The 27,023-nt window shown below is 37.7% G+C and overlaps 1 protein-coding gene across 6 annotated transcripts in view; it reads right to left on the minus strand.

The window, feature by feature from the left end:
• Positions 1 to 18,376: 18,376 nt before the first annotated feature.
• LOC127412089 (calcium-activated potassium channel subunit alpha-1-like) overlaps positions 18,377 to 27,023 on the minus strand; it is a 307,683-nt gene continuing 299,036 nt past the window's right edge. For 4 of the 6 annotated variants that reach the window (XM_051648145.1, XM_051648144.1, XM_051648149.1 and 1 more), the window contains 2 exons: positions 24,762 to 24,790; positions 18,377 to 22,164 (listed from right to left, as the gene is read on the minus strand). In XM_051648145.1, the coding sequence (XP_051504105.1) occupies positions 22,013 to 22,164; positions 24,762 to 24,790 (181 nt within the window). In that variant the 3' untranslated portion in view covers positions 18,377 to 22,012. The remainder of the gene's footprint in view (positions 22,165 to 24,761; positions 24,791 to 27,023) is intronic. The other 2 variants (XM_051648147.1, XM_051648146.1) reach the window with 1 other exon arrangement.

A 27,023-nucleotide genomic window follows, 5' to 3' on the forward strand; every position in this document is an offset into this window, starting at 1 on the left:
ATCCACCGTAAATAAAATAACAACTTTTTATTTTATACATGAATAGTGGAGATGCACTTCCCAAAAGATGACCTGCAGTTTTTCTTTTTTTTTTTTTTTTTTAAACAGATTTTCTAAATTATATTATTGATTTACGATTAGCTTAATTGTTGTAGAGCCTCATAAGTAAATTCACTTGTAGTGTGCTTCACAATAAAAATTGCAAAGCAGCTTCATCGAAAAGGTTTTTATATATGTAATGGAATAAATGTATGTAATTAATAGTATGTTATAGACTGGAATTATTGTATATGTAGTATCACACTATCATTGATCATGAAACTTTGTTTTGTATGTTGATTAAATATGCATATGTTTTACACTATCTTAATGAAACAATAATGAAAATGAATTGAACAAATTTGAATGTCTGATCATTTACTGTTCTTTCAATATTTTTATAGCAAGCTAGGAACTGAGAATTTTTATTCTTTTTACATGAATGAGTCTTAATGTAGTTGCTGTTTCTTGGTGTTTGTTTTTCTTGTAAACATTAATTATTAATGGCATCATTTTGCCTGGCCTCATCTTGCTTAATTGCCGTGTGTTAAACGGTCTCCCAAGTATGCCATATGAATTAGCCCAGGAGAATAGAGACATAGTTTTAGATGTGAAAGCAAGCATGTGTACCCAGAGCACAGCTCAGCACATGCACACAGGGAAAGGTCACAGATAGCCCAGTGAAATTGTTTCGTGTGCACCGCTGTGTGGGTTTGACCGTGGGTCACAGGTTGTGAAAGTTTGTGCCTGTGTGTGTTTCTTCTTGCATACCTTGCATGGTGGGTTTGAGAGGGACATGATGCACTGGGAATATTGTACTAAATATGTGTGTGGGGGTTGTTTATTGTGTGTATGTATACAGTACATTTGTGTCTCGGGCCCTATGAGACTATGCCTGTGCGTCGCTCCTGTCGTACTGCTGGAGAGCATGGTCACTAGTGCGGGCGTTTCTAAATGACAAGGTTTATTTGTCGGTGTTGTGATATGTTCAGAGGAAAGTGGCACTGACAGCTGGTAGAGGCAGCATGAGGGAGCCACAACAAGTTCCCCACCCCACTACCACACAAAATGTCATCTCTTCCCCGGCTGGCTCACCCAGCCATCCCCATGAAAAGAACAGACATTTAAAACTTTGTGACATGTGTCAGAGACGCTGCCATTGAGCCAGTGCCGCTGATGTAGCCAGAATTGACAGCATCCGAGCCGCTGGAGCTGGCTTGGGGACATACCGAGTTTGGTGAGTGTCAGTTCCCATCCTCGTCAGGGCCTCATCTCAAGCAGCTCCGCAAATATAAACAGCATTAGAAGGCGGGCGGAAGTGCAGCAGGAAGACATATGCTGACACACACGTGTGTTACCGAGTGTGTGTGCTCGGGAGAGGTGCACAGTGGGGACTAATTAAGGTGTGAAGTCGAGAGCAACCTGTGGGCTCTGACCTGGGACTTCCTGTTCGTATGGCTCCGGGGAATGATCTTCGGCAGGAGAGCGCAGGGGCAGTGGCGTCTATAGGCCCTGAGGTTTGGATAAGAGGGGAATGGGAGGAAAGGGTGGGACTGAAAAAATTATCACAGTTTGAGAAAAAGTGAATGAAACAATCATAGTCTAGAGGGATTTTTGTGGATTTGAAATGCTGCACATTATTGCAGTATGCATGTGGTCATTTTCTCTGTTCTATAAAGTTACAACATGTTAATAACATGTTAATAACATTAATCATATCAACATGCACGTAATGTGAAATTTATTGGCATATTTTGCTTTCTGGAAACAAACAAAAGTCCTTTTTCTCCATGTCAAAATATTTGTTTTTCACATGCAGCGGCAATAACATATTAATAACACATTGATAACATATTAATTACATCAATATGTTACATTTTAGGTGTATGTTGATTTCTGGAATACAACAAATAACTGGATTATCTTAAATGCGATGTAATTGTTTTTTATTTTAAAATATTTTATCATGTGCAATGACAGCTGCAAGCCATTCCTAGGGTGATTTCCCAGAAAAGTGTAAACATCGTAGCACTGTGGCACATTCAAAACAATGCTCTGTTTAAGCATCTTGACCAGCCTAGGTGTGCTCAACCAATGGTGTGAGTTTGGGCAGGACTATTTGTTTTTCTGGCCAATGGAAGAGGATTGTTTGATGATGTTAGTGGTTCATAAATTATGAAACAATGATTGTTTACAGTTTTTATTACTTTAAAATGATGCACATTACTGAAGTATGCATGTGGTCATGTTTATCTGTACTACATAGTAATAACATGTGAATAACATATTCAAAACATTAATAACAGCATTATAAATAATTTCATATTATTAAATAAGTGTATGGTGTATGCTGATTTCTGGAATACAGTAAATAACTAGGTCATCTTAAATGTGGTGTATTATCTTTTTTATGTTTTCGAATATTTTTTATAGAAGTGTTGGGGAAACTTGTTATTTTTGCTATTTGGTGATGTTAGTGGAACAGAAAGTATACACTTCACCTTTTATAGAATTATAAGTCATCTCAGTTTCAGGAAATGATAATGAAACAGGCATAGAATAAAATGGATGTAATCTGTTTCTGACACTCTACATAGTAATAGGATGTTAGTAAGATCTGTAATAAGTAATCTGACATTTCACTGTTCTACACTGCGTGCCCAATTATTAGGCAAGTGAGTATTCTGATCTTATCATTATTTCCATGCACATTTTCCAACTCCAAACCATATAAACTTGAATGCTTATTGGATTCAATCATTTTCAGGTGGTATGTATTTGTGTAATGAGGGAGGGTGTGGCGAAAGTGACTAACACCTTATATCAAGGTGTGCATAATTATTAGGCAGCTTCATTATCTCAGGTAAAATGGGCCAAAAAAGAGATTTAACTGATACTGAAAAGTCAAATATTCTAAAATGCAACACTCTTGAAATAGCTAAACTATTAAGGCATGACCACCATGACAATCAAACGTTTTGTTGCGAATAGTCAACTGGGGCGCAAAAACACATGGAGAAGAAAAGGTGCAAATGAACTGCAAAAGACTTGAGAAGAATTAAACGTAAAGCTACCAGGAACCCATTATCCTCCAATGCTACCATATTCCAGAACTGCAACCTACCTGGAGTGTCCAGAAGTACAAAGTGCCAAGTGCTCAGAGACATGGCCAAGGTCAAGAAGGCTGAATATATTCACAAGTTGAAGCATCAAGATTGGTCAAAAGAAATACATGAAGACAGATTTTTCAAAGGTTTTATGGACAGATGAAATGAGAGTGACTCTTGGTGGACCAGATGGATGGGCCTGTGGCTGGATCACTAATGGACATGGGCACCACTTTGAGTCAGGTGCCAGCAAGGTGGAGGAGGGGTACTGGTATGGGCTGCTATCATTAAGGATGAGGTAGTTGGACCTTTTCAAGTTGAAGATGGACTGAAACTCAACTCTCAAACCTACTGCCAGTTTCTGGAAAGTATTTTCTTCAAGCAGTGGTACAGGAAGAAATCCTCAGCATTCAAGAAGGCCATGATCTTAATGCAGGACAATGCTCCGTCACATGCATCCAAGTACTCCACTGCTTGGCTAGCCAGCAAGGGCCTCAGAGATGCCCAAATAATGACTTGGCCCCCTTCCTCACCTGACTTAAATCCTACTGAGAACTTGTGAGCCCTTCCCAAATGTGAGATTTACAATGAGGGAACACAATACACATCTTTGAACAGCATTTGGGAGGCTGTGGTTGATGCTTCAGCAAAAGTTGATAGTGAACAGATCAAGAAACTGACAGACTCCATGGATGGAAGGCTCATGGCAGTTATTGAAAAGAAGGGTGGCTATATTGGTCACTGAATATTTTTGAAAGGCCAAAAATGTTGTTTAATTGTCATTTTGTGTTACTTATTTGTTGCACCTACTCTAAAAATTGAGAATAAACAATTGAGTTGGGAGAAATTATTTTTATAATTTAGGGTCCTAATAATTGTGTACACTAATAGTTGCCTAATAATTGTGCACACTTATATATTCCCCTGAGAAAGACAAAACTCACTTTTTCTTTGTTAAACATTCAGGTTTGAGGTTCAATATCATTTTGGATTGACTGAGAGCATTGTGTTTGTTCAACAATAAAATTAATCCTGAGGAATACAATTTGTCTAATAACTGGGCACGCAGTGTATATAGAAGTAACATATTAACAGCACATTAAAAACATATCAATTACATGAATATGCAAGTAATGCTCAGATTTAGGTGATTTCTGGAATACAGTAAACATCTCGGTCATCTTGAAAGTGCTGTAATTTTTCGATGTTAAGATATTTTCTTCTATCAAAGCATTTCAAACAATATACAACTGTAAGTAAACCATTCATTATTTCATTTTTTCAAGGTGTAAATACTGTGGCTCATTCAAAACATTGCTTTGTTTGTTGGAGAATCCTGATAAGCTCGACAATGCTCAACCAATGGTGTGTGTTTGCGGTAGGACTACTTGTTTGTACGGCAGATGGGGGAAGTGTTTGGGAAACCTGATATTAAGGTGATATTAACCTTTAAAATGGATGGAATCCATTTTCTCTGTTCTTGTACTAACATTAATAACACATTTATAACATTGAAATGATTATTCCTGGCCTACAATAAACAACTTATATAGTTCTACAGCTATTAGAATGGTAACTTGATAAAACAGAGAGAGAATAAAGGCTAAAGATAAAGCAGCACACAGGGTAGGCCATGTAGTTTTGTGAGCTTCTCAAAAAGCCCAGGGCTGTATCAGAGCAGCACATCACTAATACCCAACAGTCAGCACGGATGCCCGTCAAAGCAGCACCGGGAATCATCTGTAGTCATCAGTTATTAGGCTACTCTCTCTAAATGACTGACATGGGCGAATGCAAATGAGCACAAGGAGAAAGCCAGGTGCATTCAGTATCTGTGATTGACAGCTGTGCGCTGATAGCGTATGCTAACTGAATGAAGGAGAGGTGAGACGGGGAGCAGATCACTCTCCAAAAGCTCACAGCTCCATCCTTTATGGCAGACATGCAGAGATATTAGCCCGGGCAGACGCGAGATGGAAAAGGGCAGGCAGGGAGAGAAAGAGCTTTATTTCCGGTACGGTTTCAGATGAGTTGCATTTGTCATGGAAGGGGAAGATGGTGTAATTAGCTTGTCAGTCTGCTTTAGGCTGAGCTTGCGCGCACCAGTAAGAAAGATGGACGAACTGTCACGCGACTTGACAGGCAGTCGATAATGTGGCAATTAATGTCATAAATAATTCCACTACCAATTACATTCGAATGGACCATGTGCTTTAAAAAGAAAATGGTGTTCGCTTATCATTTCCTCCATCATTGAACATCGGCATCATTTCCAACATAATTATTTCTCTTTAAAGATCGAAAGAGAGAATGACCCTTACTCTCAAGTGTGTGTTTTTTTTTTAAATCCTTTATTTCTTGTCTTTTCTATTAAATAATAAGCATACTATTAGGATTGTGTGTATGTGTATGTTTTAAATGTCATGGTCATGTCCTAGACAAGATTACAAGATAATGTAATTTCAAAATATGGGCTGCATTAGATAAATCAATTTGGCTTGTTATGTTAAAGGTTGCCAAAGCCTTACTAACATGCAGCGTATTGATCCAGCACCACCTTCTACTGTGGGAAAATGTTGGTCAACCTGATTGCCCAAGTCAAAGCAAATGCTTCCCAGAATACAAACTACAGTAATGCAAATGATTTCTTACATCATGCTATATTCCTTTGTAGTGATAAGGTGCTATCTTAAATTAATATTTCCGGTTTAATACAAGATAAGCTCAAATGATAGCATTTGTGGTATCATGTTGATTACCACAAAAAAAAAAAAAAAAAAAAAAAAATGTAGACTTGTCCTTTTTCTTAAAAAAACAAACAAACAAAAAAATAAAAGCAAAAATCAAAGATACAGGGAGGCACTTACAATGGAAGTGAACGGGGCCTATTTGTGGCGGGTTTAAAGGCAGAAACTTATAAATTAATAAAAGCACTTACATTATTCTTCTGTTAAAACATGTAATATTTAAGCTGTAAAGTTGTTTAAATAATCGCTTTTACAGTCGTTTTAGGGTTTACGACATTACGGCATCATAAAATTTCTTTACACAGAAAAGGTTAGTAAGCAATTTTCATTGAAAAAAAAAAATAAAAAAAAAAAAAAACAAATCATATTAACATGCATATTGTTTACATCTTGTTTACGGATTGGCCCCATTCACTGGAACCCAGATTTTAGCTTTTTTTTTTTTTAAGTAAGGTCGAAATTAATTTTCATGGTAATCAATATTATGCCACAAATGCTGCAGATTAAGCTTAACTTGTATAGAACCGGAATATTCCTTTAAACTGTTTATACTATGAACCTATCAGTCCATCACTATATGTCATGTTTCCAGATGACAGGCTATCTAATGTTTGTCTATTTAATTCTACCTCTTGCATCTTTGTGCATTAAATGAGAGATATATGTGCCTGATAAGCATTTAACTTCATGGAGGTCCTTTTATACTATAACTTTCTTAGTGAACACACATAATAAATGGTTATGGGAGCTTCCTTCTTTGTTTCAGTGGGTTTGTGATTATTAATTGTCTGTCTGGGCCAAATCAAATGGTGTTCAGGCTTTGTAAATGGCCTCCCATCCATTGTTGTTAAACCATTCATGAAATGGATGACCAAATAAAATGAGCTCAACTCATGCAATACATCAGTAATGTTGTGCAAAACCCTGTTAAATGCATCAGATGGATCTTTGGTGTGGGAAAGATGGCTGCAGCTGTAATATATAGTCCAGTCTGTGATGCCTCAAGGTCACATCAGCCACCTCTACATAATGCATATTCTTCCTCAGTCAGCCTCCCATCACTCAGGCCCAACCTTGGGATGAAAATTTTACTAAGTAAATCAGTGAAAATGCTGGCATTTCTATTAACCTCCAATGTGCAACCGACAGCAAGATGAATAATGCTAAATAATAACATGTGGCTGTAAATCAGCTTTACAGCTTGAAGGTGAGGTGAACTGCTGTACTGGTGTACTACTTGCTGTCGGACGTTATTTGCAATGCACTAAAGCTTAAGGCCTTGCTCAGGTATTGGGAATGATCTCACTTAGCTTCTAACATCATACAGTAAATGAAGCTTTTCATGGTTGGTATGTAAAATAGATGCCATGTTATTAGTGAGATTTGACTCTAACTGTCAGATAAAATATTCAAATATTCCTCTTTGAAAATTTAGGCCTATTTTGGTTTTTGTTGTTGTTGTTGAACATTGGTTAATTGCAGAATGTATGAGGTTCCAGTTTACAACAGAGATTGCATAGAATGTGTATTTTCAATGCATTGCCACATCTAGATTGTGTACTTGGCCTTTATTTCTGTCATATTTCTTTAGGTGTTTTGGATTACACACACTTTATTTAGCCCTAAAGCTTCTATCTTCACATGCTTGACTTCAAAATCAAACCGTCCTTTAGACAATGGTGGAAGTATTGGCATTTCCTTACATTTTCATAGCAAGTCTTAGAGGGAATCAAACTCAAAATCAGTGAGCGAATAAGATTTGCCCTATCAAGATTTGCCTGTAAACCAGATTTCCATACAGTCTACTGTATAATTTTGGAGTATTTCCAACAAATGTTCATAATAATAGGTGACAACTTCTCTTTACTTTTACTTTTAAGTAAAACCTCACTGGTCACTAAATTTAGGGACCTTTAGTGACCAGTGTTTTTTTACTTAAAAGTCTTCATTGTTTATTACATTAGCACATACTGCTTGATGGTGTATGATGCACTGCTAATGCAGAAATCAGGAGAAATCAAGGCTATGTGCTGGCCTGTCATAGCAGCAACATTGTTTCAACCAATAGTTTGGTTCCGCGAAGCAGTCGTCATTCATTACGCAATGCAATTACTTTCTGGTTTTAACAGGACAGGAACCTGAGTCTCCCATGCTGCTGATGCAGCACACTTCCGTTCGCCCCACAGGAGAAGGTAAACACTCTTGGACCAATGCAAAAATGTCTGATGGAAGATGCCGCTCGTCAGTAACTTGTCATGATGGGGTCGATGCCAAAATACTGGAACATGTGGAAGCAACATGGCGATGTCGAAATTACACACTTTACCTCTAAATACTGTACCATTCCAATGATCCATTCTTAAATGACTAAAACTGTAAAGATGAACTTCTAATTTATAGCACACAATTCTATGTAATTCTTATGGTCCAACGTGATCTCATGAGTATTTTTTAGGTATTCCAACATAGTCTCATGAGAATTCGTCACAATAATACGAGATGGAGAATTTGTACCGAAAACGTAAAACGTGTACATGAACCAATAACATACACTTCGCGAACATGCGTTCGGAACTTGGAAGTGTTGCTTTCTTCCATATTACACATCAGGCTTTTTTATTCTTTTATTTATATCATGGTTATACTTGCACTCTGGGTAGGGTAAGGTGTTACACTTTATGGTTAGGTATAGGTATGGGGTTTGGGTTAGGGGTTAAAGTTGCGAAAACACAGTTCTTGATTAACACGGAACAAACGTCACATCGGGAACTAAAACGACATGAGAGAAGCGCCTCTCATTGGTGGGTGTATAACAAATACAATTTCTTGTGAGATCGTGTTGGGTATTCCTACAGTACGTCAATAGTGGTTTCAACAGAGATACATTTGCTTACGTTTCAGTAGACACTGAATCGTACAATATTGACATGCATTATTTTTTCAAAATGAAATTACATGGTTCATTTCACGTATTGCTGCAGTTCTGAGGTGAAATGTCCACTGAGGGGCGCTAAAAGTGAGTTAAATGTTCTCCCAAAAAGATGGTGTTTTTAAGGTTAATTCTCTATGGATTTTTAAATGAATAAAACCTGCCTCCCTAACCAAAACCTTTAACCAAAACCTAACCAGTAAATGTGAGATGATACAACAGCAACATTAAGAATGAGGCACGTAAAACTAAATTTGCAAACAAGTAGTTATAGTAACTTGGTTCATTGAGACCAGGTTGCATTTAAACTTTTAAAAATTGCAGTCTCAAGCATTCCAACACAGGTTTTACATCAGTGATGTCGAACGCTCATTGGCTTTAGCATGTCTTTGATGCAGAACATTATTGTTCAGACTACTCTGTCTGTCTCTGTGTGTGTGTGTGTGTGTGTGTGTGTGTGTGTGTGTGTGTGTGTGTGTGTGTGTGTGTGTGTGTGGTGTAAACTGCTTCCTCAATAAGATATTATTAATGACACGGAACTGTTAGGAAGACAAAGAAAGCTTGCTCTACAAGACAATTACATTATTCCCTGGGGATTTTTCTCTCTAGTTTTTCACATGTGGCACATGGAGAAAGAGCTTTATTGACCATTGCCAACAAAGGTTTGTTGAGAAGAAAGGTGATTTTTGATCTTGTGTTAAATTAAGCATGATTTTCTTCCCAGTCTACATGCTGAGAACACTCGCAATATTAGCAATGAATAGCCAAGGCATGTATAAATAAAAGCATGCCTTTCTATAGAACACCATCACATTAATTTGTTGTGAGCATAACAAAAATGTGTTTTGAGTGTAATTTCCTGTGAAAATTCTCTAGCGTGTGGATATTCAGCCATGACCTGTAACATGTTGGTATTATTAATTTAGTTGGCAGGTTATCCTAATTAATGCCATATTCATACCGTATTGATTGAATGTTGAAAGATGAAAATATCTACAGCAAAGAATTAGGATTTGCAATTATTTGTTATTCATATTTTCTCCAGCCTTCCAAATTTAATTTGTCATATTGACAGATTATAGCACTAATTAAAATTAGCCATATGATTTGTCAACTAATTATGTTGTCCTTTCTTCTACAATTTATAACTATATAAGTAGTTGACACATATATATTTCATGAAATCTTTTAATTTATTATGAGCTCATAAAAGCTGCCTGCATAATAATAATAATAATAATAATAATAATAATAATAATAATAATAAAACAAGTAGCAAAATGCTGTTTTAAATAGTTTTAGATGGAGTTTAGCATGTCACACTGCAGGTCATGCCAACTTCCCAAAAGTATTTCATGTCAAATTCCCACATATATTAAAAAAGATATTGGCATAATTGGCCATTTCAGCAAAAATATAATGGCTAAAGTGAAATAAATGTTCTTCAGTTCTTTTTTCAATATTCCTAGAGGCCATTGGCTTTTGTCTGCATGCTGTCATGTGTATTCTGTTGATTCATGTCTTTTATTTTGAAATTCTAGTTCCTGTTTCATGTCATGTGTTCCTGCTTCCCTAGTCATGTGATGTCTTGTTTTCCCTCCATGTTCATGTGTCATGTTTTCATTGGTTTATTGTTTAATTATCTTGTTATCAGTTCTGTTTGTTCATTGGTTTATGTTCTCCCTTGTCTTGTATTTAAGCCCTCATGTTTGCATTGTCTAGTTGTCAAGTATTGAATGTGAATGGGTATGTCTGTAGTCAAGCCATGTCTGTAGTCAAGCCATGTCTGTAGTCAAGCCATGTCTGTAGTCAAGCCATGTCTGTAGTCAAGTCAAGTCCATGTTCATGTTCATGTTCATGTTTTGTTTTGTAGTCAGGGTTATTGGATTTCACGTTCTGTAAATAAACTGCACTTGGGTTCTTCATTTTCACGTCTTCGTCATTGCCATCATTGTTAGCAGTTCCAGCATACGTTACAGAATACTAGACCAACCATGAACCCAGCAGTTTACTTCTGCACCTACGTCAGGGGAATCGTCCCCTGGAGGACTATGTTGAGGACTTCTGCGATCTAGCCAGCCAGGTGGACTTTAATGAGGTTGCCCTCAAGGACTGTTTTAGATTTGGACTGAATGAGTCCATTTCTTTTTTGATGCCTGGCGGTCGCAGTTCCCTCAGCCTGGCTCAATATATCGACCTCGCCCTACGGTTCATTGGTTCCCCGTTCACTGTGGGGGAGGCGGATCCCGAGCCAGAGTTCCACGTCATGGCCGCCGCCGAGCCAGAGTTCCACGTCATGGCCGCCGCCGAGCCAGAGTTCCACGTCACAGCAACGCCTCAGCCTGCTCCATGCCACGTCACAGCAACGCCTCAGCCTGCTCCATGGCACGTCACAGCAACGCCTCAGCCTGCTCCATGGCACGTCACAGCAACGCCTCAGCCTGCTCCATGGCACGTCACCGCAACGCCTCAGCCCGCTCCATGCCATGTCACAGCCACACCTGAGCAGTGGGACCTGGAGATGGTTCCCACCCTTATACCCACCCTTAGTTCTCCTGAGCAGGCAAGGGGAACTTTCGGACCTCCGATCCCGCCTGGACCCTCTGAGCCCTGGACTTCGCCTTGGCCTGTCGGTCCCTCGACATTGCCTCAGCTCGGCGTTCCCTCGGCTCCACTACGGTCCTTCAGCCTGTCGGCTTTGCCGGGGTCCCTCGTCCCTCCGGCTCCTCCTTGGTCTGTCGGTCACCTGGCTCCGCTTTGGCTCTCCGATCCTCTGGCTGCGCCTCGTCCCTCCGATCTGTCAGCTTCACCGGGGACCTCCTTCCCTACGGCTCCACCTTGGTCCTCAGTCCCACCGGCTCCACCTCAGTCTTCTGATCCCTCAGCTCCGCCTTGCTCCTCCGAGCCTCCAGCACCGCCTTGGTCCTCCCGGCCATCGGCTCCACCCTGGCCCTTCGAGTCTTCAGCTACTCTCTGGGCACCACGTTCCATGGCTCCGCCCCTCAAGCCTCTCACGGCTCCACCTTCCATGGCTCCGCCCCTCGAGCCTCTCATGGCTTCACCCCCCACGGACTTTGCCCTGGTCCCATGCCCCTCGCCCTTTCTCGCCACGCCACGCCCCATGCCTCAAGACACCCCCCCCTCCCCCCCGCTCCCTACAGAACTTTGAATTTGTCATGTTTTACGTGTTTTGTTTATGTGTTGGGGTGTCGGGAGCCACCCCTTAGTGGGGGGGATATGTCATGTGTATTCTGTTGATTCATGTCTTTTATTTTGAAATTCTAGTTCCTGTTTCATGTCATGTGTTCCTGTTTCCCTAGTCATGTGATGTCTTGTTTTCCCTCCATGTTCATGTGTCATGTTTTCATTGGTTTATTGTTTAATTATCTTGTTATCAGTTCTTTTTGTTCATTGGTTTATGTTCTCCCTTGTCTTGTATTTAAGCCCTCATGTTTGCATTGTCTAGTTGTCAAGTACTGAATGTGAATGGGTATGTTTATAGTCAAGCCATGTCTGTAGTCAAGTCAAGCCATAGTCAAGTCTAGTCTAGTCCATGTTCATGTTTTGTTTTGTAGTCAGGGTTATTGGATTTCACGTTCTGTAAATAAACTGCACTTGGGTTCTTCATCTTCACGTCTTCGTCATTGCCATCATTGTCAGCAGTTCCAGCATACGTTACACATGCTCAATCTTAGTCCTCTTGTCTGATAAAAAAGTAAATCAAGATTAGTGAGTTTAAGTGTGCTCTATTAACACTAATCAATTAGCCAGCTCCCAAGTGAGATAGCTTAATGCTGTGTGATTTCAACTATCTGATAGCACATATTTGCTTCTCTATACACAGACCAGCAGTCGACTCCACTAGCTTAACACTGCACTCACCAGCTGGGCACAGAGGGATGAATCCCAGCTGACAAAATGGATAAGTCAATTGGATGAGGCTTACACAAATCTCACCACAGGGCCGTGGAGCAATGCGCTAAAACAAATTAAAAGTGTGAACCGAGAGCATATTTTATGCTTGCGATTTATGATGTGGATGATCCACCCCTCTCTCCTGTTCTCTTAATGATAAATCATCATCCTCCAGCAGAACGGATGGAAAAGGAAATCAAAATGTCACCTAGAGAAAGCAAAAACGGCAAATGCTCAGCGCTTTTTTTGTTCCTCTTAAATTCTGTTAATTGCCCCAGGTAAAGATTAACTGTTCCTGCCAATTTAATTCAGCTTCAAATAATCCAACAAGGTCACTGTTTTCCTTTCGCTATCACTTTCTCTCTTGCCCTCTCTCTCTCTGTCTAGTGCAGGATTGAGTTGTCATGTAGCTCTAATAGGCAGCACAGGGAATCATTAGTCCAGCTCAGCTCTCTGAGTGATGGGCATTTCACTCCAATCATCTGGCCGTGCTCAGACATCGCGGGACTATTGACACGGTGTCAAAGCTGAGAGAGTATGGCTTAATCAGCCGGGACACTCGCAGCATTGATTTGACAAGCTGCCGTAATGACCTTCTTGTTTTTGTAAAGGATCACTGTTTATCTGGGCTGGCACTGATGCACTGAGCATGCCGCATCGTCATGGAAACTATTATCACAGCCAAGCCGGGGCCTTGGAGGGCTCCTAAAGATTATGTTGAATGTGACTCGAGGGGGGTCACCATGGCCAGGGGTCGGTACTGTTGCCACAGTGATAGCTACTCCACCTCTGACCGCTGTCTGTCCGACACATGCAAAGGGCTCCTGGAGAGACAATGTTTTGATTCTCTTGAAGCCAAGCAAGTATTGTGGCAATAAGCTGTACTGTATTTTATGTATTTTAAGCATCACAGGAAACATTTGTTATAGTGAACATACACAAGCAGTGAACAAGGCACAGCAGCCCATCAGCACACTAGAGCAGAAGGGAGAAAAATTGGCTTACCGTCTATCCAGCCCTGAAACTTTACTGGGTGAAGAATTATCTGGAATCATGTGTAAAAGTATATCACTGCAGCCTAAACCTCTTTAGAACATCGAATCTTTGTGACACCTGCGCTTAAAACAAGCTAGATGCAGTGCAAAGAATAAACCCAGAGTGCAGGTGTCTCAACATCCATTTTAGAAACATGAAGTTCTTTTAAAGTTGACACGTGTCTAGAAAATGCATTGGTGCAACAGTCAAAAATGTCTGTCAAGCACATGTTTACATAGGAAAACAGAGCAGACATGTGCAAAAACATTTTCGGTGTTAACGGCCCCTAACTCATCTATTTGCACATATCTGTGAGGTTGTAAGGAAGGCCATTATTTTCAATATTACAAACTCAAACCCGAAGCCATACTTGAAAAACTGACTGGAACCTGGCCCAAAACAGGACGGTTTCTCGGGTCCCATCGGGCCCCGGCTGAGTTGCAGACCTCTACTGTAGTTCAGATGCGAAAGACAAGAGCAGATCCACTTCAGTCTTCAATGCTGGTTCATAGTTTTTCTTTTTTAGGCAGTTAATGTCGGTTTGTTAAGTAACTTTTGGTGCATTGGTGCCACCAACATGCTGGATTTTTTTAGATCTAGCAGCTTGGGGCACGGCAATAAAAGTACTTATCTCACTGATCGGTCAGTTTTCTTCTCAGTCTACAAAAAAAAAAAAAAAAAAAAAAAAAGAGTCCTTTCTTCAAACAAAAAAACAAACCTTCGTATTGTTGGCAACGATTTGCCTGACCCAGTGTGAAAGTGCCATAGGAATCTATTGTGTCATTGTTTCTATTCAAAAGGCTGTTTGCAACGTACATTAATAGGAAAATAACTGTTGTGCACCACTGAAGAAAGAGAAACATCTGGCCGAAACATTTTAACAAGCATTATTATGATTTTTCCTCAATTTAATCCCTAACCCAATCCCCAAACCTAACCATAACCATGAAGTGTAAACCCTTAACTAAACCCTAAATCTAAATAATTATTTTAATAGGACAATAACTTTTGTGTACCATGGAAGAAAGAAAGCATTGGGGTTTGGAACGAGACGAGGAAAGCGTATTACAGATATACAACAGTCATTTGTATTGCATGAATAGATATGTAATGAGTAACCCTATTTGTTGACAGAAGTTTTCTTTTTTAAATAAAATATTGGATGCCTGTATTGTATCAGTTTGAAACTCTGATTGTTGATTGGTTAATCTCTATCGGTATAAAAGTCATTCCTCAGACAATTCGTACAATATCTTACGATTTCGTCATCTTGTACCAGTTGTCACGAGACTATGTTGGAACTCTTGCTAGAAATGTTCAAGAATGTGTTCCAATACCAGCAATTGTCATGTTGAAAACAAACCCCATCAAGTGTGCAACACATTGATTGTTAAGTGTTCAATATTAGAAATTTCTCAGTTTCATTTACTCTTCTGACAATTCACACAGAAAATTGTTTTTGATTTTAGAGTGTATTGATTTGCTAAATGGCCCATAATAGCCACTCAAATGTGCTCTCTATTGATGTGAGAAAATACCCATGCATTGCACTCCCAACCTTTGCTCTGCTATCATCACCTTGATTATTGTAGCTTCAACACTTATGAGAAGGCTGAGCAAATAAAGCTACGATAAAATCATCTCTCATGCCCCCCGTTCTTGTTACGTTTCAATGGTGGCACCCAGCTGTATGTGTTTTTTGCTTTAATTCATAATATGCAGTCTTATTTTGGCTATTTATGGCTGCAGGCATGTCTTTACCCAAGATGTTCTTACAAATATATTTGTGGAATGATCCAGGGATGAGGACGCTGTCAGGTGGATGGGTTTAATCAGCCAGACCCCCGCTCAATCTCCCCCACAGTATGTCAGACAGTAAATATCACTGGCGTTCTGACAGGCCCGGAGCCGTGACTCACTGTGTAAAATCGCTAATAAGCAGCATGATGGGGCCACTACATCCCAAGGTGAGAATGCAGGGGTCTGTTTTCATCCACAATTATCCAAAGGACAGCGTGAAGTATCCACTGTGGGATGATTTGCGAGCTGAAAACAAGAGTGCTTTGTCTCGACGCAGAGATGAGAGGTTTGGAGAAAGCAAGAGAGACAGAGAGAGGTCAAACAACCAAGAATGAGCTGGTCTATTACAAATTGATGGTCTTTACCGCTTTTTTTAATGCTACAAAAACTACAATTGTCCAGGCTATATACTATTTTAAGGGCATTTATTTGCAACACTTTGTTGTTTGTTTGTAAGGTTGTATACGTTAACATACATTAGCAAAAGTTAATAATCAATGTGATCTTAGGAGTATTCAAATGTACTCTTAGATTAATTAAATGTTAAATGCCCTTACATTTAACACAGTTAACACAATTATATAGGTTTTACGTCAGTAATGTCAAATGCTCATTGGCTCTTGTGTGTCTTGTGACCGATTGCGACATGCCATATTCCGTGTGATGGGATATGACGCCTTCACTGAGTGGATCAGGACAAGATTTTCAGTGATTAACAACTTCAGTTTCCCTCTCTACCTTAAACAAAGCTATTGTATGCCATCATATATATATATATATATATATATATATATATATATATATATATATATACATATATATATATATTAGTCAGTTGATTACATTTTGAATCGTGATCAAGTAACATTAAACGTTTCAATCTAAGTTGGAGTTTGACTAAATTAAATAACTAGTCCCCCCATAGGTTGCATGTTCATTGCAATGGGTATTAAATCTCTTAAACTCTCATCCTCCACAATATTAATCTTCCAGTAGGCTGTGGCTATCTGCTTTGCTACAGCAATCCTAAAGCCGCGTCCATGATTCGCATCAGGGCGTCAAAGCCAGCATCAAGCACCGCTTTGAACTCCACATGAAAAGCACTGCAGACAACGTTTTTGTGATAGTTAAGACTTGACGTGCTTCTGTGGTCATTAAATTGCACATAACAAGGGCTGGAAAGTACTTGATTTCTGTCACAAGTCCCATCTGGGCTTGTTTAGTACAACAAATAGCGTTAAGAGGTTCATTCCCATTTCTGCTGTGTGTGTTTGTGAGGTGTGCATCAGTGTACAGACTCCGGGTGGACACATCACAAAGGTTTCGCCCTGGTCGGACCAGTGTTTTTGCTGGTTTATGCTTTATTAACAGTAAACAGGTTAATCACCGACTGAGAAAAATTAACGCGTTAAACTTTTTTAATGAATAGCATGTGTTAACGTTAATTTTGACAGCTCTAATATATATACTGTATATATCCAAACTTACAAAAACATTTACATTTTTCATAGGAATAGCTATGTATAAAGCGATCAAGCTGTAACAATAGTTAATAGTTTAGGTACCATGCCGTAATAACGAACAATATCTTTTTACAGCATTTATTAAATTGGGTTAATGTTAATTTATAAAAACTGTTGTTAATTGTTAATTCACTATTTCATAATGCATTAATGTTGACATATATGACTTTTAATGTTTAAATCTATGTATATATGTAGAAATTTTGTTCATATATGTTAATTACTATAATGTTTATTTTCATAGAAAAATTATTGTTCGTTGTTAGTTCAAACTAACTATTGTGTCAACAAATAATGTTAACGTATACCAACTTATTGTAAAGTGTTACCGATTTATTAATACCTTTAAGATAAGAAGAATATATAATAATTTAGAATATGAATGTTAGATCATATTGAAATCCTTAATGTCGGTATAGAGTCCATTTTGTTGATGTTGTATTCTTCGGGTGTGATGTGTGGCTTGTTTCTGTTATATTGTGAGCCTGGGAGAATAGGTCTTGCATGGCTTCTTTAAGTAAACATACTGCCAAGTTAAACAGCTGATCAATCAATTTCACTTGAATCGATCTGAATCAGTTCAGCCTGCGTGCACACACAGAGAGCCACTTTATTGTAAATCAATCATTTTGAAAACATCTCACAAAGGGGCCAGTCCTTACTAACAACCCATACATTTAAACCTACAGGGTGTCACCTTTATAAATCAGGAGTGCAGCCAACATCTGTTCTACTTCATCCACTCTTTATTTCAATTTGGCAGGTCGAGCTCAAATCTGTTGTTTTGATAGGTACAGAATTAATGTAGTCTGGCCTAACAAATATCTTTCCAGATAAAAAAATCTGATTTAATCAGTTGTCTGTTTGTTTTTTAAAGACTGAAACTATTGAATGCCATAATCATGTGCTTTGTTTAAGGGGTAGAAAGTGAAATGTGTTTTGTATTACTAAAAGTGTGTCCAAAAAATGACTTTGTAGATATAAAATGACTTGGTATTGAAATTTAAACATTCTTATGCATACGTTATGTCCAGTGATTCACTCACAGAGAGGTTATTCATTGTTGCAAATATTTCTTTAAATATTAGCAGATGTTTGGGAAAGAGTGTTTCCCTTGAATCTAATTGGCTAAAATTGTGATTTATGACTGGATGCAAGAAATACATCTTTTGACTTTCTGGATTTGATAATGTCTATTTATCAGTGTTTCTCATTTGTTTTTGCTTAAAGATGTCAAGAGTTAATAAAGTAATGACTCAAGTAATATGCCAGTCACCTGTAGAACACAAATACATCCATTTTAATTTGAGAAAATACAAAAAGAAACCATGTACAATTTATGTACAAACTTTTTGTACAAGACAGTATGTTAATCAGCAGGTTATATTTGACAGAGTCAGGTAGATCAGCTCAGCACCAGCAAATTCTTCACTTCCATTAGTCAAATCCAATTCTGCTATGAGCAACTCATTTTTCATGTAATGAATATGCCAATAATTACATGTACTGTATATATGAATGTTTTTGATTATTTATTATAGTGGAAGAAAAGACAGCAACAAAACAGTACTCCATATGCAATTTCAGCATGTTAAGACTTAATTTCCTCCAAGTATTTATTCTGTAACAGTGTTTTTTTTCTTTTACACTTTCTAAAACTTTGTGTCTTTTACAGTAGAATAAAATAGCCAAAATATGCAATATGACAGTTGTGTATTACATATCACATCAGTAAGGTTGCTTTTTCTCTTGAATACAATAACAGGTGATCCAACGAAAAATATTTAGCTCTACACAGCATCTTTCAGTCATTGCGGTCTCCTTTGAATTGAAATATCTTGTTCATAATCAAGGTGAAAGGATTTTTAACAGCTTGCATAGGCACATGTGTCTTTATGCCAGTCATAATGCCACTTTTCGCTTTAGTGGGTCTTATAGAGTTCCTCCTTTGGTCTTCCTACACTGCCTGATACTGTGCTGGCATGGAGGCAAGGATGGCTTGGATGTTCTCCATGCCAGTATTAGATGCCATGATGAACTTAATTCACCCCATATGACCAACAAATGACTGACGGATGCTAGTAGATGGATACATCTGATGGCACTGTAAAGACTCTGATATGTGTACACTGTAGTTTCTTTTCACATGATGTACAAATAAAATGCATTACACTAAAACATTACACATTTGTTGCGGTGAAGTATATACCAGCTTATTAGGACATAGTGAACAAAAAGAACCAAAATAAACTCCATAAGCCAGCTTGATTTTGCATTTTTGTCATCAGGATTGCTACCTAAGCATTGTGTTTTGAAAAGGTCTGTAAACAAACAACCGATTTGGACATTTTCAAACTACAGTATATAATTGTAGCCGATTAAAAATGCTGATGACAAAATGGAATGTAAAAACCTGATTGGATTGTGCGTTATCCCTAGTTTGCCTTCTCTGCTGCCCTCAGGGTGTGTCTACACTTTTCTCATCAAAGTAAACCTGCTGTCCTTACTGTTTCATTGGCCTTTCTTTGTAATGTACTTTAGTTTCAATACAGAAAAAGGACCTTACGTAGAAGGAAAACAAATGATGATCAAATAAATTTGACATTTACTGTAACTCCAATGTATTTATGATTACTTTTAGCTCATAAATCTCTTTTTTTAGGCTAGCAAGTATGTTATTGACAATCCAATTCTACATACATTTTACTCACATTATAATTATTATTAATTTATTAAGAAATCTACTTGCTACAAAGTGTAACACCGATGTAATCACAATTCAAAGCCTAATTGTCCAGTAGACAAACAATAAAGCTGAGATCCTTTTACTTCAGAAAATCAAAGTTGACTAGAATGGGCAGAATTTATACAATTTATTTTGACACTATGCATTTTTATTATTTTTCTCAGTGAATGGAACTGTTCTAATGTCTTTTTATCTTCTTTCATCTACACGGCTCATTGAGAACATCTTAAGTTCTTTTCACTGCACGAATTGAAACGCATTTTGAGAGACCTTTACAGAGACCTAATTTAGGTCAAACATCAATAATAGTATTATCTCTACACTCCTAACAGAAATAGACCCCCCCTCCCCCCTCCCCATCAGTCATTCAATGTTTGGTTTAATCTCTGTTAGCTTATGAAAATGAAAGCACACACTGTTTTAGTAGTATAGCTACAGAGGTCCTTCAAAGCATCCAGTGAAAGTATCAAAGACCACTCCAAATGGAAAGCTGAAACTGTACCTTTTTGACTCGGATCAGAGATTTTTTTACTTGTCCTGTTTGATGTTTGGTGACATGTTCTGTTGTCAGGGGTAAAACTGGACCAGAAACCAAACCGGTGTGCACTATAGCTCTTAAGATATAAGATACATTTAGAAATAAAGTTTTTTGATATGTATAAAAATAAGTACAAAATGAATATGCTCATGGATAAAAAATAAGTATGTACTTGTGTATAAATCTGACAGAGCATTTAAAGCAAAGTATAAAGTTCTTCTGTGAAGCGTTTGTATTAGTATATGTTCTACTTAACAAAGGTATAACATAAATGTGTAGCCTTGATATCAAGTTTCATCACTCACAACTTTTTTTTTTCTTTTTTTTTGGCTGATAATTGTAAATAACGATTGAGCTTATGCATGTCTTTGTCAACAACAGAGATTAAGGCATCATGGTTGGTCACAGAGAACATCCAAGCACTTTTCTGCCCCTGTGCCAACCCTGTGTCAGGCAGTGGCTACACCCAAAGGAGGAACCAATGATGCCCACTTTTCGCAATATGTGGCAATTTATTTATTTACTTTTATTTTTCATGCCAGCTTCATTTCAAGTACATAAAGTTTTTAGCATAAAAAGCTCAATCATTGTTAAATTATCAGCAGGTGATATTAATCATCATTCAGTCGTGTTAATAGCAGAACCGCAGATGCAAACGAGTGATTCTGAGCCTCTTCCAAACAAACACACTATAAGCCTTGATCACAGACAGTTTCCCAAACACTTGCCACACCAGCCAGTCATGGATAATGGAAAGAGATCAACGAAAGTAGTGCATATCCTCAGTGTATTGCCGATTTCAAAGAGCTACATTGGGGACTACCTTTTGCATTAAATGAAAAGTACAGCAAACACATTTCCATATGCTCTATATATTCATGTCTGAACAGTCTATATGGATGGAAATGAGCATCCTTTTGCAGAGCTATACGTTCAGGTTACTTCAGGCAACACATCAGGCAGGAGTACGGTCAAAGCCTACCCTGTCACGCAAACACTTGTAACACGTTTACCCGAACAAAGCCATTCCTTTAACAGCCCAACTGTAGCCCCATCTCACCCAACTCAGAGGACAAACGAAAGAAAGCTTTTACTCTTCCCTAGTCGTGAGCAACGCTCAAGTTATTATGTGGTAACTTGTAGTGCAAAACAGAAACGGAAAAGGATATGCAACTCAATCAGTGAGGCTGATGTGAAGCTTCTGAAGAGTATCTTTGGGTAGTGTTTGGATGAAGTGAATGAAGGTGTGACCCTCATCCTCCATAATATACACCCTCTGCATGGAGTCAGGTCACGGCAGAGGTGAGATATTGCAAAGAATCACAGGAAGTACTTTTTTTTTTGCCTTTTTTTTTTTGCCTGTTAACATAAATTTAAAAAGTTCTAGCGGCTGTACAATCCTTACATGATTGTCATTATGTACATCACTATGTATACATATACAAAAGTATGGAAGTAACATTAAAGGTATACACATAGGAGGTCCCTCTTCCAGTTCTCTGATCACTTCGAACCTTCGAGTTATACAAGTGAAGAACAATGTGTCGGCGGCGTCAACATTTCTCGATTACATCTCATTTTTCACAGCAAGATGACCCAACTCCCTCCATGATGGTAAGGCCGGGGAATTCGTTCAGCATTCATCTTCGACTTCTCGGATTGGTGGAATCAGACTGTTTGTGGATTTGTACTGATTGACTTGGTTGGCCATGTGAGTGCTCATGGGCTTGATTTGAATGTTCCTTGGGTATGCATTTTCTGCTTCATCTGTAAACCATCTCTTTTCTGTGAGACAGCCAGACAGGAGAGAAGCAGAAGACAAGAAATGCATTAATACAAATCCTTTCCAGAGTTAAGCATACTGTAGATCTCTCTTTGAATAACACAATCCCACTCTCGCTTTATACATAAATTGCAATTCACATAAAAAAAGACACAGGGTGAAAAACATACATCGTAGGACCTATATATTATTGATTTTATGAGGCAGCAATATGTACAGTATGTAAAAGCCAGCCTGATCTCATAAAATCAGTCATTTCCATTGCAAGTGCAGTGCTCTATCAGATGAGCTACTGCACAATTTGATTGAACTTGAACAAGCTTGTAAATGTAGTTATGTAATGCAAACTTTACAGTGTATTGCCTAACAAGTCATGTGCTTTAGTAGAAGTAAGTGTTTATGAACTGACAATCTTTACTAGTGATTTATGTGAAAGAGAATAAAAGTCATTGTTGTTTAGTGACTCTAGTGTTCAATTCAACAGGAAACTGATGCAATGTTTATAAGGAGAAATGTAAAAAATCATTTTGCAAGAATGTAGGTATAGTAATGTATTTCTATGAAACCAGGTTGGTAAAAGCACATACACCCTTCAAACAAGGGAATATTTTAGCTTAAAGGAATGACTGTATCATGCTGTGTGTCTGACTTCATTTTAACAAGATCAGGACTTAAAAGTGCATTGGAATCAGGTGTTTTATTCCGAAATACATCCCATAAGTATTAAGACGGAAAGAGCCAAATTACAGAGGACTTAAGCCACATGTAAGGCCAAGCATCGGTCCTCATCACATTCACATTCTCCTAGGCGATGTCATTTTCCAGCACTCCAACATTTCCAACTATTCCTCCGACTTGAAATGTGCTGCACACCTTGGAGTGTCAGGCTGTGATGAGCCACGGGGGGAGAGTGTCACAGTGCAGTCGTTTGATGTAAGTGGAGCTGTGCCTGAGGTGGTGCAAGGAGTCAGTCACCTCACTCCATTCCCCTGAGTTTACTACTGATGCTGGCACTCACATCGCCCCGAGACATCCTCTGGATCCACAAGGGTTAAAAGAGGCAATTTCAGCAGCACAGGGACACTCATCATAGGTCCATCTCTTATACGGATATTTGAGAGGAATTTCAGCAAAGAGCAGAACGCTCATCAGACTTTTCGACTGGTTCAAGTGGGGAACTTTTAACTGTATCTATGTTTTAGGATTAATAAAGTCACAAGAATCTCTGTGATACAGTGACTTCCTTACAAGGCATGATGCGAAGTGGCAAAAGCAATATGATAAATTCAGGGATATTTAATGAGTTACATTTATTAATATTAATTAGTGATAGACCGATATATCGACCAGAGAGATTATCAGCTGATATTTTGCGATTTTGCAGTGACCTGAATAGGTTGTAGTTCAAAGGTCAGTGTTGGGGAAGATACTTTGAAACTGTAGCTTCCTAAGCTACAAGCTACTCATAACTTAAACTACAGTCAAGCTACTCTTTTAAAAAGCTACACTACAAGCTACTAACTACTTTGAATCTATTTCAACTAGAAATAGAATAATCATATAATATATTTAAATAGTTTAGTCCATATATAATATTATCTTAAATATAATTATATATTTAAAAAAAACAACCTTTATTGATTTGTGCCACATACTGCTCTGATTCAGAATAATAAAATTAGAAAACACTATTTTATACAGTATAATTTTTAGTAAATGTTATGTAAATTAAGTGTGCATTTAAACTCAGCAATTTTGTGTAAATCTTATTTGCTATTATTAAAATGTTATATATATATATATATATATATATATAACTGGAATTTTAAAAAAAACATATCGGTCAACCACTATTATTAATAATAAAAAATTCTTCTGTTTATGCAGTTTTCAGCGTCCAACTTGCAACTGCAACGTGGTGCATGAACATAGATGTCTAAATGATGTGCAGTCACAGGTGTACAGCTTTGAATGTGGCTCATCTAATCAGATTTTAGAGGCAAAACTATCAATTTTAAAGTGCGTTTATTTGTTTTTGTTTTTTTTTTTGTTTTTTGTTTGTTTTTTTTGGGGGGGTAGATTGTTGGGATAATAAAACTGGAAATGATTGTGTACATTGCTTAACTTACATAAATCAGTCTAAATACTGTTTTTGGAGCAAATAAATCTTGATATTCTGTATATTCCCATCAATATGTAGGAACAATGTGCAGACACACTGACCTCTCACACAATGCAGTTTGTCTTAGAGAAAGAAAATTCAAGAAAACCTAATGAGAGATAAATGAACAGGAGGAACTCAAACAAGTCAAGGGGACTACTGAGAGAGAGAGCACTGAGCCTATCACATGAACGGAAGCAGAGAAAGAGGATGACAGTCAATCACATGCAATGCTGGGATGATCCTTAGCATGACAAGAGTTAGGCAGTAGCAGCAGCCATTTGCTTTCAGTTAGAAAGCAAAGGTGAAAAGTAGGCATGAATTCCTTTGAAAGTAAAATCAAAATCCCCTCTCATAACAATGCTCCACAAGGACAAAGTTATGATTAAAAGATCCCACAACAGGTGCTGTATCATGCAGAATCATTAACTTGCATACCTGGGCCCATTCTATTCATCCTTGTTGCACTTCAGAAAAAAAGTGGTCTATGTAAGTTTTACAGTGTTTAAGGCAAGTAACACGTCTCAAACAGAATAACTGACATCATATAATATCCCTACATTTATAGTCTGTTAGTTAACTTATTGACAACTAAAAATCATACACATATTTATGTTAGACATTACTAATAGATTTTCAGTATTAAAAAAATACTTTGAACAAACTATTAATAATACTTTTATAATACAATATTTAGCTAATCCAATTTGAAATAATACAAGGGTTTGGAGATCATTTAATTGTTTCTATTTAAGTGCAGTAAAATATGCACACTTTTTAAAAGGACAAAATGTACTCTACCAATCTGGAATATTTGCAAAGACAAACTGAAAGCACAATTATTCCATATCTTAACGAATGTAACCTACTTTTTTCTCACAAAAGGAGAAATGTCTTATAAACTCTAAACTGTTTGGATTATAGCTTTAAGGCATGCATGGTAACATGCACTAATATCAATGCAGGGTTTCACAACTCTCCAAAATACCTTGCAGCACATCCATTTTGGTGAGAGCTAATGTCTCTAAATAAAACAACTTCATAAAGTCTGTATATGTAAAGAATTCCTAAAGATGTACATTTTAATTATCCACTCACTAATTTGTTTGTGTCTAAGAAGCATGATTGTTCACTAAAATATACGCCTTAAGGAATATTCCGGGTCCGATACAAGTTAAGCTCAATCGACAGCATTTGTGGCATAATGTTGATTACCACAAAATATAATTTTGACTCGTCACTCCTTTTCTTTAAAAAAAGCAAAAATCGAGGTTACAGTGAGGCACTTACAATGGACGTGAATGGGGCAGATTTTTGGAGGGTTAAAAGACAGAAATGTGAAGCTTATAATTTTATAAAAGCACTTACATTAATTTTTCTGTTAAAACTCATGTTTTATGGAGCTGTTAAGTTTTTTTAAATTGTCATTTTTACAGTTATTTTAGGATTTTAGGGTTTCTTGACATTACATCGTCATGGCTGTAAGTTGTAAAATTGTATATAACTCCACACAGAAAAAGTTAGTAGGTGATTTTATCACACTTAAATCATGTTAACATGCATGTTGTTTACGTCTTGTGGCTATACTAATAGTATAGAATTTTAATGTTTAAGGATTGGCCCCATTCACTTCCATTGTAAGTGCCTCACTGGAACCCAGATTTGTGCTTTTTTTAAAGAAAAGGAGGGGCAAGTCCAAATAATTTTTGTGGTAGTCAGTATTATGACAAAAATGCTGTCGATAGAGCTTAACTTGTTTTGAACGCGGAATATCCCTTTAAGGGCTCCTGCACCTGCAATGAATTAAGGGATGGTGTGAAACTACTTATGCTATGATAACGTCTCTAAACCCCACCTGCAAAATGTTAAATGAAAAACAACAACAAAAAAAAAAAAACAACAAAAAAAACACTGGAGCACAACTAAAAATAAGCCACTAACACAAACTAAAAACATGATGCAATTTGCAGTTTTCACACACAAACAAATAACAATGACTGGACAAACAGGAAGGCAATGAATGAACTGGTGTTGGTGAAACACAATCATGCATCTCTATCTGGAGCCTTATAAAACTTGAACAAAATATAAACTAAACCCTTTGTTTTAGAAGTCTGCACTGGGACTGAATTTTCTGTCTCGCTCCCACAAGTTTCATGGTGCATCATATCCGCTCACACAAATATGACTTTGTGACCATTCCCTCGCAACTTTGCACCCACTTCCAATCAATTTATGTTTTCCTAGGTGTAAACTAAGCTGCTCATTTTTCTCAATAATGTCAAAAAAAATAAAAATAAAAAAAATGACAAGTGGCCTATATGGCTTCTTTTTAGGCTGTATTTTTTGTATTTAACAATCATAAAATAAATCTTGAATCTTGTTCACTGAGGAAGATTGCAATACTGACCATCTCTGCTCCAAAAACGCTATTTCAGCTGGAGTGAGGACTTCTGTGAACACTTTTGCATGATGATTTAAGAATCAGATTCATGGAATCAAACAGTTCGAATGAATTAATTTATGGAAATGTGTCAAATTTCCCAACACTACAGGGAACTGAGAACTTGTTGTACTGTATACTGTATATGATTCGCTTTATTAAAAATAATAACTATGCTCAGTCTGCCCGTTCTCATGGCAGCGCAGAAATTTAGTCCCACGCCGCATCAAGTCCCTGTGGGAATCCTGTGCAAGTGC

The sequence above is a fragment of the Myxocyprinus asiaticus genome, chromosome 21 (genome assembly GCF_019703515.2).
Source record: "Myxocyprinus asiaticus isolate MX2 ecotype Aquarium Trade chromosome 21, UBuf_Myxa_2, whole genome shotgun sequence".
Classification (NCBI taxonomy): Eukaryota; Metazoa; Chordata; class Actinopteri; order Cypriniformes; family Catostomidae; genus Myxocyprinus; species Myxocyprinus asiaticus.